The 16,390-nt window shown below is 44.0% G+C and overlaps 1 protein-coding gene across 1 annotated transcript in view; it reads right to left on the bottom strand.

Moving 5' to 3' along the window:
• LOC137286200 (exportin-4-like) overlaps positions 1–16,390 on the bottom strand; it is a 37,010-nt gene that overhangs the window by 4,589 nt on the left and 16,031 nt on the right. Inside the window, exons 13-24 of the mRNA XM_067817916.1 lie at positions 15,848–16,028; positions 14,693–14,852; positions 8,969–9,138; positions 8,092–8,266; positions 7,052–7,250; positions 6,393–6,481; positions 6,064–6,130; positions 5,786–5,902; positions 4,184–4,284; positions 3,514–3,644; positions 2,881–2,998; positions 26–118 (exon numbers count right to left, since the gene is read on the bottom strand). Of these exons, the coding sequence (XP_067674017.1) occupies positions 26–118; positions 2,881–2,998; positions 3,514–3,644; positions 4,184–4,284; positions 5,786–5,902; positions 6,064–6,130; positions 6,393–6,481; positions 7,052–7,250; positions 8,092–8,266; positions 8,969–9,138; positions 14,693–14,852; positions 15,848–16,028 (1,601 nt within the window). The remainder of the gene's footprint in view (positions 1–25; positions 119–2,880; positions 2,999–3,513; positions 3,645–4,183; positions 4,285–5,785; positions 5,903–6,063; positions 6,131–6,392; positions 6,482–7,051; positions 7,251–8,091; positions 8,267–8,968; positions 9,139–14,692; positions 14,853–15,847; positions 16,029–16,390) is intronic.

Here is a 16,390-nt window from a genome sequence, read left to right on the forward strand (position 1 = left end):
TGGAAACTGTAGCCAAGTGACATACCTGATGGCAGCAGATGAGACAGAAGAGTGTGGTGCTGGCTGTCTCCAGCAGATCCATGTCGAAACTCTCCAGGAGCAGCATATGGAACACCAGCTGCAACATGAGTACAAGACATACTTCATTAGGACACGTACAGCAATATTCCAGCCAGAACAGACCATCCAGTGATAGATGAAATGGGAAAACAGTAACAACACTGGGGTGAGATGACATGCAGTGAATCAAACGATTGAGTCCCACCACCCAATTCCTTACTCTTCACGCTCAGCATAGGTAGCAGGGAACCTTTACTTGAACAGTCCTTACAAAATTGAGTGTCTTCAGGTCTAGAGTAGACATGCCAGTGATCCAGGCTATGGCTGATCAGGCATCTCATGTGATCGAGTCATAGAATCAAGTCATAGAAGCAACAGTATTCACAGGATCTACAGGTTCGTCAAAATGGGTAGTCCCTTGATGTATTTTGACTCCAATTTGAACAAGAGTCATCAGAAGATGACAAAACTCCCCCGCCCCCACATATTTGAAAGAACAAATAATCTGACAGTTACTACGTCCTAATCCATGGAAATCATGAAAAATATAAATGCCAAAAATAGTAAAAGGCACCACTTTGAGGTCTGCCTCATATATCTGCCAATTTCTGCTAAAAGATATTGAAAGGATTTCCATTTGTGCTCTGGAAATACAACCCATCCCTCCATTTGAGACTAAGTCCAATTTTACCATGGAAAGCAAAAAAAAAGCAAATATCCTCAAAGCGCAAAAAGCACCATTTTAGGGTATGATTCATATATCTGCTAAGTTCTGCTGAAAGATATTGAATTGTTTTTGAGTTGTGCTCCTGAAACGAAAACCAACCCCTCCTTTTTGAGACCTAGTTCAAATTGTGGGTTAAAGTACCCTTGATGTTTGTTTATGTCCAAAGGACGAGAGGAGCATAAACAAACATCAAGGGTACCACAACCCATGGTCCCTGAGGGACCAGTGAACAACGATATTTATCTTACCAAACACCTCAATGTTAAGCTTGAACTGTTTGAAGCATGAGTATCAACAAGTGTGAATCAAACAATTTGAATCTTGCATATTGCTGCTTTTTCCCCGTAGGTATTGTCTTAGTGAAGTCAATAATTTGAATGTAATTCTCCTTCTCAATATTCACAGGGACTACATTTGAACATTTTGTCAAATTTTATAGGAAAAGAGACAAACACTTTCGATGTCATTTCGCTAGATTTTGCGGACGGTGTATTGCAATTGTACACAGGGTACATTGAAATTAACAGAAGAGTGTTCAGCCAATCAGACAGCCAAATTTACGTGTGAGGTAAGATAAACACTGTTGTCTGATTGGCTGAGCCCTCTTCTATTATTTTCTATGTACCCTGCTGGCAATTTCCAACTCTTTACGGTGGCAATTCTTTATCTCGAATAACAATGAATCATGAATGATGTAGAGAAATTACCAGGGTTTTGAGGATGCAAACTGATGAAGGGAAATAACACAAAATCCCTTTTTTTCTGCAAATTCTGGTGATGGCTACAAAAAGATTTGTACCCATAGTTCAAACAAAGCCATAACAACAGCAAGGTGTTTGATAAGATATATATGTTGTTCATTGGTCCTCTGGGCCCATGAACATGTCTGATGGCGCAACAGACATCAAGTACATCAATGCATGTCCCCTTTGTGACCAGTGGTCAGTTACAGTTGAACCCTGTTTATCCGGATGTTTTGGTTTCACTCAGAAATCATTTGGAGAGCAAGATGTCCTGTTAACTGGATTGAACACGCAAAACGTGAAAATTAAGTGAAAGCAGAAGGTGAAAAAAAATTCATTTACATATATCAATAAATCATCAGTCAATAGTAACAACAGTGATAGTAGTAATAACATAAGTGTATTGACAATACATGGCAGGCAGAACACAGGCTACCATTTGTCAGGTTGTCTCGGGCGTAAATCATGTAGTGTGTGAAGCTTCAAGTGGTTTGATAGATGCAAAACATATACTAGTATCTATGACAGAAAGTCTCTATTTTGTCGATTGCATATTTTTTTGTTTTAATTTTGAATGTCCTAAGAACACATGACATCGTGTTGAACTTATGCTGTCTGCAGATAGTAAACTTCTGGACATGATCACATGACTTAGATCGTGTGGCAGGCTATTTTTAACTTGCATCATGACAGATAGTACGGGTTGATTTACAAGTGTCGTATACTGTACAATTAGAGTGTAGTTTACCATAATCCTCCTTAACATGTGTTTTTGTTGCTGATGAAACGTTCTCACACCTACCAAATCCTAATGAACAACCTGAGTGACAGGCGTCCATCCCTAGTGTTTTGATGGCTAGTTAATCAATTCACACCAAATGCCTTCTGACAGATTAAGAATGAAATCACGTAGTTGTGCAGTAAACAGTACTGAAGTGACACATACACGTGCACACAGATCTCTCTGTCTGGATAACTGGATTGTTTTTCAATGGAAATCTACGGGAATAGTTTGAAAATTCACTGTCAGGGTCCGGAGGCGCGGGGTCTGGTTAAGTGAGTACAATTAATGAATGTAAGTTTTGTTTCACATAAACATCGTCCGTAAAGCGGGGTTTCTGGATATGTGGGCTCCGAGTAAACGGTGTTTGACAGTATATAGCATGGATCATCAAAAGAAAATTAGTATCATAAACACAATATATAAGCAACTTTGATAAGACGACATACATCATCAAGTCTAACCTCAAACCAATCCATGATCTTCATAGAGGTAATATAAATGAAAATACAAACCCTGTCAGTGGTATGCAATATTGATATTGATATGAACAGTTGTGCCCTACTTACTTCCAGGAAGTGGGCCAGAGCTGCATGGACGTGGGGCACATTCAGGTTGGTTTGGAAGGCATGAGACGCCAGTTCTGATATCACCTCCAGACACAACTTTGTGGTATCAGGTGAAAAACTGGGTCACAGGTCAAGAGCAATACAGTATGAAAATAAGCATCTTGAGCGAGTGTGTCTTTGAAAAGTGTCAGTTTTGTATGTGTGGATGCATGTGGTTTGGCATTGTACGCCTCAGATTTGGTTTGTTCTGTTGTTTAATGCTGCAGTCAGCAATATTCCAGCTGTGTGGCAGCTATTTGTAAATAATCAAATCTGGACCAGACAATTCAGCAATCAACAGCATTCATTTGCAAATTTGGGATATGATGACACTGTCATCCAAGTCCGCCAGCCTGACCATCCGATCATGTTAGTTGCCTCTTGTGACAAGCATGGTTACTGAGGATCAATTATATTTTGAAAAATATTCAAGCAAAAGCATGGCATGGGACACTTGAAGTATTTTTCACATATTCCACCCATATGGGGAATTAAACTCCTTAACCACGAGGGTCAAACCCATGTGTGATCTCCAGTTCCATGCTGGTCACAAATACTGACTCCTGGATTCGTATGCTGGCATGACAAGGATACGCTGATAACCCGAGCTCAATGGAGGCCATGAGGGACTTGAAAAGCTCTGGTGGCAGCTTGGGAAACTTGTCTGAATGGATCTCCCCTAGGAATGCCACCAACTTGAAGTACTGGCTGCACAGTGTCGGGAACTGAAAAAGAAAACAACACCATAATGATAACGACTGATAGAGAGTCAACAAGATCTCTGACCCGTGAAGGTCCCGGTATAGAATAGGCCTTCAGCAACCCATGCTTGCCATAAAAGGTGACTATGCTTGTCGTAAGAGGCGACTAACGGGATCGGGTGGTTAGTTGGTTGGTTGACACATGTCATCGGTTCCCCATTGCTCAAATCGATGCTCATGTTGTTGATCACTGGATTGTCTGGTCCAGACTCGATTATTTACAGACAGTCGCCATATAGCTGGAATATTGCTAAGTGCGACGTAAAACTAAACTCACTCACTCAACAAGATCTTGTTCCCCATTAAAGCTCAACTGCCATATTTTAATGTCTTGTCAGTATGACATGAACAGGAATTAACCACTAATCTCCTGTCTCTAGGCAGTAATGTAAGTGATCATTATGACTTGGCTAGCCATAACCACCATACAGAATGGTAGCTTACAAGTAACCGGTTCACACAATGACATATTCTGCAAGTGAAACAATAGAGGTGATTATTACCTTGAGTATTTCAGCATTCATGAGTGGTATGACAATGCTAAGACCGTACATGACAACATCAGCACCCTCCATCTTCACACCATCACCGGGCTCGTTTTCATCTGAAATATACAGCATATCTCATATTTACGGATGAAAGATGACATTCTTAGTTTGCAGCTGTCTTTAACTTTAAATCAAAAAGTAGTTGATATCTTACTGGCCATGCTTGATGGCATAAGCCTTTGCAGTTGCATTTGCCAAACAAATGAGTACACAAAACAAGTAAATTTTTCAATATGGCTGTCATTGTGGCCATACTACATAATGTCCATAAGAACTTTCATGGTCTTTATGGGTGAATTTCCAGGTTCAAATCAAGACCAAACGTGGACGCACAGAGTTTCAGTGGTCATTTAACAAACTTTCAGGACCAGGTGGGAATGTGCACCCCACCCCCCAACACCCACTACCACCCCTCTGTGGATCTGTCTATGCAGTATATGACAATTCATACCAAAGGTCTGAGTCATGGCTACCCGTGGCTTAGCTAAGCTCCATAGCGCTCAAATACACACATGCTATTAAGCACCTTTGTAGGCTGCAATTGAGGAAATAGTTTGTCTCACTTTCACTCTCTCTTTATGATAACTGCACATGATAAACTTACATGCATGCCTTCTTTGTACTTATACCTATAAGCGCACGCTATTTTGGGTATCAAGGTTAATATTTATAGGTCATCAAACTTTTTTCAGTTGATCACTTGTATGTCATCGGTGTCATTTTGAATCACATGACCCACGCAGTAGCATGGATTTCCTCTAAAATAGTAACACATACTTTTGAAAACCTACACAAAGTGGCTCCTAAAATAGAACATATTTACTGATTCTGCCATTTGGAATTATGCATGAACTAGTGTGCTCTATTACGTGTACAACTGTTTTGAATTGTATCAGTTTCTGATGTTAAATTAGAGATTTACTCGATTTCTACATTAAAGCAGGACAATTATTTTTGAATAACCATATCGTCACATGGCTCCTAATTTGTTACAGCTTAGTTTGTTAAATCCAAAGAGACTATGTATCATTGATGGAAAGTTATTTTGACTACTCCAAGTATATATATATAGAGATGAATTTCATCTAAGAGAAACTTCAGCCTGATTGCTGGAGGCATTTGTGCCAACAACCAATAAGCTGAGGATACCATGGATGAGCTTCACAACAGTGAGTGGGTGAGTGAGTGAGTTTAGTTTTACGCCGCACTCTGCAATATTCCAGCTATATGGCGGCTTTCTGTAAATAATCGAGTATGGACCAGACAATCCAGTGATCAATAATATGAGCATCGATCTGCGCAATTGGGAACCGATGACATGTGTCGACCAAGTCAGCAAGCCTGACCACCCGATCCCGTTAGTTGCCTCTTACGACAAGCAGAGTCGCCTTTAATAGCAAGCATGGGTTGCTGAAGGCCTATTCTACCCCAGGTAGACCTTAACGGGTCAGCTTCACAACAACAGTGTTCAGGTTGCTAAGGGAACATTTTCACCACAGGCTAGCTGACAGCTCGTTCCATGAGACAACAGTTACTGATGGAGGGTGCCTTCCTTACCTGGTTCTCCGAAGTCGATGAAGTCTTTAGACAGCAGGTTGGTGAGCAGTTCCATCACCAGGAGGATGTCCTGGTACTTGTTCTCTTCCTCCTCGCTCACATCTATCAGCCGCTTCCCTGACACATACAACACAATTTATTATAGAATCTTTAAAAAAACAGCTCCATGGAAATTACTGAAACGATACCTGAGTTGTGAGTACCAAATATAGAATGAAAACACAATCCTACTGCTTTGTATGTTGTGTGGAATCAGATGAAAGAAGGCCCAGATTCACCTGTGTTGTGCTTGGAGTAGGTCTGTATTGCCGATAGACTGAGCTCGTACAGCTTCCGAGCCTTCATCTGTCAAATGAAACCAGTAAAAGCACCAGATGTAGAAAACAAGATTCCCCCTCAGAAGTAAAAGCCAGAAAATCACTCAATAGTTATAATATGACATATTGCTGCACATGAGGGATATGATTTCAGTCTTTACGTTTTTGAAACTGGAGAGGAGAGAAGCATCATCATGAACAAGACGCTTTTAGTGATGACAGTATTGAGACTATCATCACCAGCAGTATGATACTAAGTTTGTAAACCTTCAACCACAAAAGTGACTGACCTCACTCAGGTAGCACAGCTGCTTGTTGACGATCTCAGAAAACAGCTCTAGGATCATTGGAACCACTTCCTCATAACTGTGGTAGAGATCTACAGGGGCGGAAGAAAGCCATTGAGAATGGATGCAAATAATGGGCATTGCAAGGCCAGACAAACAGCTGTGGTAAATGTTATACTGTAAGAGTGTGTGAGTGAGTGAGTGAGTGAGTAAGTGAGTGAGTGTGAGTGTGAGTGTGAGTGTGAGTGAGTGAGTTTCATCATGTTCTTGTGTGAGGAGAGCCAACAGTGATACTTTGCTTTGAAACTACCACTGTGGTGAACCCCACAATCATGGCTATGTTGCATGCAAACCTAGAAATATGACCATGATAATTCAGGACTCAAAGCCTGGATCCAAGGTATTTGGTGTGTCCTGGCTGGTAACTCTGCTACAGAGTGAGAGAGTATGGTTTCACAATAATATTCCAGTAATATCATGGCAGGAGACACCAGAGATGGACTTCACACATTGTACCCACTTCGGGAATTGAACCCATGTCTTCAGCTTGACCATTGAACACTGATCTAACCCACCATCCAAACTCTGCTAAGGATCTGAAAAGACAGGCCATCCATGACAAAGTAGCATGACGATAAACGTTTAATGTCTCATTGACTCACCAAGCAGCTTGACACTCTCTGCCAGGAGTGGAGAGAGAAAGAGGAAGATGCGGTCCAGGTTGATGAGCCTCGATCCCTGTGCTATCCCCAGCAGCACATCTAGGATGCCCATCACAGCATTCTTACACTCAACCTTCTTGTCAGCAAAGTTCTCCTGACACACCAGGGCATAGAAGCGGTCGTGGACAGACTGCAGAACCTGTGATAGTCAGTGTCTTTATTAAGGGTCTACACATAAATCTTGTGTGGACTCACAGTTCTGACAATGAGTAACAATGACTCACAGTTATACATGACTATTCCACACTCAGCAATATTCCAACTATATAGTGGCAGTCAGAAGACAATCAACTCTGGACTAGAGCACCAGACAAAGCAGTGATCAACAGCACGAGTATCGATCTGTGCAACTGGGAACAGATGACATGTGTCAATCATGCCGGCGTGTCTCACCACCCAGTCCTATTAGTCGTCTCGTCTGACAAGCATGGGTTACTTAAGATTAACACAGACCTTTACTAATCAGTATTGACAGTGGGATAAACTCCGTAAGAATGGATCTGTAAATAAGCACTACAAGAACCATTTTGATAATCATGAGTTCAGTGTACAATCTCATGCTAACATAAGCAAGTACTGATGAATCATGCCACACTTATTGTTTGTTTAAAGCTTCACTCAGTAATAATCCAGTAATACTGCGAGTAAATATCTGCAAGAAAATAATTGTATTCAGACCAGACAATCCTGTGATCAATAGCAAAGGCAACGATCTACAGAAACACAATGTCTCAACCAAACCAATGAGTATGACAACATAATCCTGTTAGTTGCCTCATATGGCAAGCATGGGTTGCTGAAGACCAGTTCTAGCCCAATTCATGCAACAAAACATTTGAACCTGACAGTCACAAGCTGCAGGAAGTCATAGTACTGGTATTGACTGACAGTGATTCTCTGTCCAAGGAACCTCCACTTTAACATACATATTTTACCATCTTTTATTGACTGACAACATGGACATGAAGTGCAGCACGTACCAGTTTCCAGTACTCCTCTTTGTTTGATTCTTCTCGGAACCCGACCCCTGCCAGTACGAGAGCCTTCATCATGAGACGACGAACTGAGGACGGCAGACCCTCCACAACAGCATCATTGTTGGCCTCCATACGAGCCAGCTGCCACAGGTTCTCCACCTTGATCACGTAGGAAGCCCTGAAAACACCAGTCAAACATGTTTCTACTTGTTTCAATTCAGATTTGTCCCTGACAAATCAATACAGGTTGTCAAGGTGGTCCAACCTATTAACAAGAGTTTCAAGCATTATTTTTTTAGGAGACACATTTCATTTTCCATTCTTTTCCCACAGAGGTTAATCATGTCATATCTTCCTACTTAACCTCTGTTCTAATACAGACCTTTCATGGTGAAAGTGTTCTGGATTCGTGATTGGCTGCAATCATATTTAGTTGTGGAATCAGCAACGTTGCCATACAGGATCTAAGTTGATGTAACATGTGATGGGATTGGATAGAAATAAGAGAGATAATTTATGTTGTGATTTCTGGCTGCTAGGGGATTTCATGAGAAATGGGAAATATGGCCATAAGAGAACAGAGGTTATGTAGGAAGATATCTGTGGGAAGAGAATGTTCCCGTTTTGAAAATTGAAAAAGACAATACAAATAGTAGTTCAATTTTTTTAATGGTATTTACATGTGATGCATATAAAGGGAAAATTATGCATGACAACTTCTGTTACTGACTCACCGAGTTCAGTCTAATATCGTTTCAAACATTTCAGTTACCATATCACATATTACAGCTCTATATACGAGGTGACAATAGTGCATGGGTTCAAGGTCAGTGAGATAACATCAAAATGTTACAGCTATCAGAAGATAGAGTCAGTGTACCTGGCCTTTGTTTCTACCAGTGCTGACAACATCTCCATTGTATCCTTGAGCAGGGACTCTTCACTACTCCAGATGTTGAGGTTGTTGATGGTCTTCTGCAGCAAGAAGGAAATAGTCCACTGTGCTCCATCAGTGTCACGACCAAATGCAGCAGACAGCGCCATGCTCATCTACAACAATACATACAGCAGCTCTTCATCTCTGATGCCATGATTATATGGTCAGTTGATGTGACTTGTACCCTATTGTGCACCCTTCATTTAACAACAGCTGATGTTAAAAATCAACCATAAGACACTTCAGTAGTGATTTCCGTACCATCAATATTGACACAAAATGACACAATCTACTCTATGCAAAGATACCCATTATTCTAAACAATACCATTTAGTGTGTTGAAGTGTCTATATTGTTAGTAAACTAATAAATTGTCTCAACAAATAACTTGTAAACAATGTTTGGTGCAGGACGTAAACAAGGAACAGCTAACGAAACACAAAACATAAGATAAATGCCTCATTCACTGCACAACTGACAATTAGTTGTCTGACAATCAGTGTTCCCTTTTTCACCCACTGTTTTCGAAAGAGGTGCAAACTTTCAACATAAATAAACATGCACAAATGGCTTTGATCTTCAAAGCTACAAATGTTGTAAATCAACATTACAGTATGGAAGCTGAGGTAAGGTGAAATAGGGTTTAACGTAGCAATATTATTTTACCCACAGGACAACATGCATGCATGTGTGTGTGTGACTAGCCCAGGCTGAAGCTGGTTTTACAGTGCTAGCCAAATGACATACCGCCACAGTCAAGCATGAATACCCCACTCACTATACTGCTGAGCTCACCAATCCTTGTTGTACCCATTAATACCGAGGGACCAAAGAGTACTTGAGATTTGAAATTGATCTTTGTTAATGTTTCACACATTCAGTTGTAATTTGAGAATTCTTTACAAACAGCAAAATAATGGCTACATACTGAAATTTTTACAGACCTGTAGAGGTTATGAATTCTTTGAAGAATGTCCTCCTTGAGGTACATATATAGCATTAAAATGTCCATTTTAAAATGCCTACGACAGTTGTAACAATATTTCATTAAATATTTTACAAAACAAAAAACTCGAATTTTGCTCACTCGGAGGCGATTCCTGAAAGTGGCCAGGCCACCCACTGAATCCTGGGATTTGGGTGCGGCGTTCCGTTCTGGGATAGCGAGTCCAGTGGAAAGGGTAATAGGACAGGAGGCAGACCCAGAAACCTGAGAATTACCAGAAACCAGCTTTGAGACGACCAAAGTGGTGCAAGGAGCACAAGTACTCGAGGTGGTTGGGTGGCAAGCTGCGAGAGAACTTTGGGAATCAGCGGTAGAGGCAGGAATGCCCACAATACCCTGTCCGTCCAATCGAGCTGGAAAGCGTCCCAGGCGATGGCTCTCGGATACAGGATCCGAGAGCAAAACACCAGAATCTGGTTCGTCCCCCCCAGAGGCAAAAAGATCCACCTGAACACCTGGGAGATAGTCTTGAATATCTCCCGATGCAGCATTCACTCGTGCAGGTCTAGGACACGTCGACAGAGCACGTCTGCTCCAATGTTGTTCACCCCCGAGAGATAAGCGGGACACATCCGAACATTGAACTGGTCGCACCAAAGCAGACACTGCCAAGCCTCGTGTAGGAGGGACGGAGACATCATACCGCCATGTTTCAGGATATAGGTCATCACCGTCTGGTTGTCCATCTCTAGACGTACCACACAGAAATTTGGTGAGGGAGTGTCCAGGGGCAAGCCCCGGGTTAGATTCCCTACCACTGTCCACCACCATAAATGAGGAATTAACCACCCCAGAGTATGGAGAATAATCTTGTAACTCTGGGAATGAGACCACATCCGAGCCAAAGCATATACTGAATGGGTCGCATCCTCAACCATGCTCTCCAAAAGATGTCCATTGTCGCCGCCTTGCTGTCTACCCAAGTCCGAGGGAGACTCGAAAAATTGTAAAACAATTCTCTGAACTTTGGAGATGCGATCTGGAGACAGGGAGACCAAGCCTTGTGCTGTTTTGAACCGTGTGCCTAAGAAGATCAGATCCTGTGTGGAAACTAGGTCTGACTTCATGAGATTGATAATCTAGCCCACCTTGGTGAGAATACACATCACCACGAATGTCGCATCTCGACTCAAGTGAGTGGCAAGTGCCCAAAGGAACCAATCGTCCAGGTACAGGTGACAGCATCTGCCCTGTGACCTGGCCATTTGCGCTGGGATTAGCGTAAGTTTGGTGAACACCCTCAGAGCCGTAGCGATGCCGAAGGGAAGCCCCCAAAACTGATAGCATACCCTGTCAAAGGAAAACCAAAGGTACTTCCTGAACTCGGGATACATGGGAACATGCAGGTACGCGTCCTTAAAGTCGATGGACTTAGCCAGTCACCTCTTTCTATGGATGAGATCACTGACCGTAGTGTCTCCATCTTGAATGAAGGTACCTGCAACATACTGTTCAGGCCTTTCTGATTTAGAATAGGCCTGAAGCCAACGTCCTTTTTAGTGGCTAGGAAAATCCCTCTTGTTCCTGTCCCCTCAGAACCACTTCAATGCCCACCTTGACCAGTAATGACTGGACCTTGGCGCAGAGAACCTCGGCTTTCTCTGGAACAGCCCAGACTGGAGTGCAACGGATACCGGAAAAGCGAGGTGGGTCTTGCTTCCACTGCGGTAAGTGGCCGTCCCTGAGTATGGATAGGACCCAGGGATTGGATGTAACCTTTCCCATTCTGGATGGAAGAGAGAAAGGCAGCCATCAACAAGGATGTGCGGCAGCAAGCAGTGAATCCCTGACTGCAGCAGTGCTCCGACTGCTTGATTTGGAGTCAACAAGGGGTCCGGAAGCCGAACTTTCCTTTCCTCGAAAAAGGCTGCTGGCGCGCAGCAGCCTTGTCCTCGCCCCTACCTTTACCTTTGCCTTTACGCGCCTGCAATGGTTACGCCCATTTAGCAGTTTCCTTTGGCGGAGCCAAGGACCGAGGGCCGAGTGCGAGACGAATGAGGCTGCTCTAACAAAGGCTTAGAATTCTTGAAAGTGGAGACAGTCTCCGTGGCCTCTCGAACTACCGTGCCGTCCCCTGAAAAGGGTAGACACCATCCAGTAGGGCAACACCAGTAGTGCTTGTTGGGTGGCCGTTGAATACCGCGCCAATGATAACCATAGCCGACGGAGAGCCATAACAGCAGACATCATCTGGCACGCTGAGGACCTGATAGTGTCCCATGTGACTGCACCTCCGTGAGCTGCTGTGCGAGGGTAGAGGGGGCGCACTCCTCTTCATCTCCGCCATCATCCATGAGCTGACGCTGCAATACCGAAGTATATGCCGCGTGGATAGTAACTTTCAAACATTGTGCAGCATTGTGGTATTGCTCTTCAAAAGAGCGGTAAGCCGATTTGCGAGCTGTGACATTTGAAGTAAATGGTGGCAACCTACGCCTCTGTTTTGCTGGGGCCATGGTATTGCCTGAGGAACCCCCCAGGGCAACTGATTGTACAAGCCGAAGTCCCCCATCAGGTACCTCCGGTCCAGTTCGGGTAAATCAAAATGAGACCGAGGACCCGGCAGAAGAGGATTAACCACTTTGGCGAGAATAGATGGAAGGATACGGAGCTGGGTATTCTCCACTTTCGCCGGTGCAAACGCCTTGTCCGGGAGTCAAAACGCTTCCGTACATGCCTCAGCGAAGCGCCGAGCAAGAAGGAAGACTCCCTCGTCCCACCTCGACCCTCACCCTCCTCCATAGTCCCCTCGACACGATCCCCCAGCAGTGACGTCACTGAGTCAAGAGACAGCTCCAGGAAATCGGTCGAGGGAACACCCGTGAGTGAGAGAGGCTATCGATCCGACACCCTGACGGCAACACTCCCAGTGCAGACACTGTAGGGACAGAACCCACCAGATCAATAATGGCAACCACAGAGTGGCCGGACATCTGGATCGCATTCCCCCTCAAAACTGGAACTGAAGACAAACTTCTTTCTTGTTTGAAGCTTTTTTTGCTTTCTTAGAGGGAGGCTCCTGAGCCCATATATCCCCCACCCCCCCTGAGCCTGAATTAAGGACCGATAAAACATAAGGTCTGCCTCAAGGCATGAGGTGAGAAAGCTTGCCCTCCTCCGCCAGGCATCTTAGGCATAACAAATTCCTATCTTGTGGGAGCAGCATGGCGCTATATGTTGCGCATCCTTTGAACTGGAAAAAACAGAGCTGAGCTATGACTAGTAGCAAGGTCCATTAGTCCATAAAGTGAATATTCAACAGAAACAATCATACGCACAGGCGGTATTTAACTGTTAAATAATTAAAGCTATTATACCCACAAAGGATAAATAGCAGACACATGTGCATAACTAGTGTAATCATAAAGGATACGATATTTAAGTAACTAGCACATTACTCAACAACAATTAATAAACACCTCACTTTTTATATGATAATGAGATAAAAAGTAAGCATGTGCCAGTATTAAAATATAATCCCGTAGTACTCTCAATCCATGCCTAACGTCTTTGACAAGGCTGGAAAAAATAACCATGCGGAATGTGCCGACCGCCATCTTACCGGCCACATGGCTGGAAGCAACAGACACCACGCAAAGTTACAACGTTTCATTAATGAAAAGGAGTGACTTATAAATTCCTGATAGTGCTTGTGCGTTAAGAAGGAACCGTACATACAGAGTTGGGTGCTTTCTCACTCATTTTCTACTTCAATTCGTAAGCTTTGTGTATAGAGCTGTGAATGGACGACAGTATGAAAGTGAGGTACGAGGTTGACGGCGGGAGTTACCTGCTCTTGGCTGTTGGGGGCCCAGGAAAGGGCCCTGTAGGGGTGGTCTCACAAAAAATGAGTTTTCTGTTTTGTAAAATATTTATTGAAATATTGTTACAACTGTCGTAGCCATTTTAAAATGGACATTTTAATGCTATAAATGTACCCCAAGGAGTACTTCTGAAAAAGAATACTACTGAAGTAAAAGGAATCTGTTAGCATCAGTTCAAGTAATGTTTAGCAAAACATTTCTATGCTTTCCTGAGGGCAACATTTCACAGGTTGTGAAAAGACCTTTCTAATTTCAGAAATATTCAACAATGACAAATAACCATAAAGAAAATTGCCATGAAGGTGCAAGATCACACTTCTAAGTGGTAATATTGCATGTAATTTTGGAGAACAATTGTCAGATTTTCCAACAAGTTCCAACAAATGTTCAACTGAGGTGCACTACATCCAGCATGATGCACAATACACATTAGCAATATATTGAATGACAGCCACATCTTGCATCTTCAAAACAAAATAGTGAGGAAAAAAACCCCCAAACATTAATAGTCTTGGTTCTCTGGCCTCAGAGGAAACTCCCCATGAAAGAGGTACCCTTACCATCCCCGTTTGCCTGAGAACCAGTGCTATTTGAAAGGTTAATTCAACGATAGAACAGTGTATTGTACTCACACAGACGGGGCGAGAGAGGGAGGGGGACTGAGGGGAGGAGACCTATAACAGCAGGACCAATCAGACTGAAGATCACATAACGTGGAAACATGGCAGATGATAGATCATTTTTCTTTCAAAGACATCAGACTACTAATTGTCAGGTTTTAGAATGTATTGATATTACTACACTTGTCTATAGCAAGGTATCAGTGTGCAGACTAACCTGTGCATAGTAGTTCTCATCGGGGAGGAGGTAGGAGCGTATCCATCGCCGTAGAAACCACATTGTTGAGCGACCAACCTCGGGGCTCAGACAATCACCTAGTTTGACGTCTGTTGCTCGTGTTTCCACCTCACACAGTCGAAATAATGCAGAAATAAGCCTAAACAGATAAACGAAATACTGAAGTCCTAGATACTTGTAGATATTGTTGACAGGGGTAGGCAGAGGGACACAAAGGGACAGGGACGGGGAAGGGGATGGGGACGGATACGGGGAAGGGGAAGGGGAAGGGGAAGGGGAAGGGGAAGGGGACGGGAACGGGAACGGGGATGGGGAAGGGGACGGGGATGGTGTCAGTGTCGGTGTCGGGATGCAGATGTGGATGTGGATGTGGAATGGAGACAGGGACAGAGATGGGGACAGGGATGGGGAAAGGGACAGTGACAGGGACTGGGATGGAGATGGGGACTGGGATGGTGATGGGGATAGGGATGGGGTGAGGGATGAGGATGGGGATAGGGATGGGGAGAGGGATGGGGACGGGGGCGGGGATGGGGATGGGGATGGGGATGAGGACAAGGACAGCGATAGAAAGGGGATGGGCACAGAGACAAGGACAGGGACGGGGATGGGAAGAGGGACAAGGACAGGGACAGAACGGGGATGAGGACAGTGACAGGGACTGGGACGGTGATGGGGATAGGGATGGGGATAGGGATGGGGAGAGGGATGGGGATGTCGATGGGGATGGAGAGAAGGATGGGGATGGGGATTGGGACAAGGACAGGGATAGAAAGGGGATGGGGATGAGGATGAGGACGGGGACGGGGACGGGGACGGGGACGGGGACGGGGACAGGGACAGGGACAGGGACAGGGATAGGGATGGGGACAAGGACAGGGACAGAACGGGGATGGGGACAGTGACAGGGATAGGGATGGGGATGGAGAGAGGGATAGGATGGGGATGGGGAGAAGGATGGGGATGGGGATGTAGAGAGGGATGGGGATATAGAGAGGGATAGGGATGGGGAGAGGGATGGGGACAAGAAAGGGGATGGGGATGGGGATGGGGATGAGGATGGGGAGAAGGATGGGGGACAGGGATTAGGACAGGGATAGTTCCAATACAGTGAGATGAGGCAGCACTGTTTACCTGACCACCCAGTCTGTGCTCTGGTCACTTCCTGGAATGCTGCTGAGGGTCTCCCCTGGTGATGCCAGGACCTGCAAAGTGGTCTGGACGTTGACGTTCTGCGACTGGCTGATTGAGTAGTTCATGACATCGGACGGAATCATGGGTGTTTCGCCCTCAGACTCTTCAGTCAGGACATGTGCTGGAAAATAGAGAACATCAAAACTCTGTACATGACATTGACGAAAGAAAGGACATTGACAAAATAAAAAAAACCCCAAACAATCATATTTCTTCAAAATGCATCACCCTCTTCTCTGTAATACAATGTTCTTGTCAAGCAGATTTGTACACAGTAACACCTCTCCAACAACCAGTTACTGACTGAACAACTGAACAATGGTCCTTCCTGCCTCTGTTTAAGAGAGGACAGACAAGGCTGAAAGAGAAAGCCCCAAAGATCAACCAGTATCAGGCTTATTTTTTTTTCTGGGATCAGTGTGATGGGTGACTACCTTCCGAAGGGTCAGATCATAATGTATCATGCTAATCAGTTATTACAAC

This window comes from Haliotis asinina, chromosome 6 (genome assembly GCF_037392515.1).
Source record: "Haliotis asinina isolate JCU_RB_2024 chromosome 6, JCU_Hal_asi_v2, whole genome shotgun sequence".
In the NCBI taxonomy this organism is placed as follows: Eukaryota; Metazoa; Mollusca; class Gastropoda; order Lepetellida; family Haliotidae; genus Haliotis; species Haliotis asinina.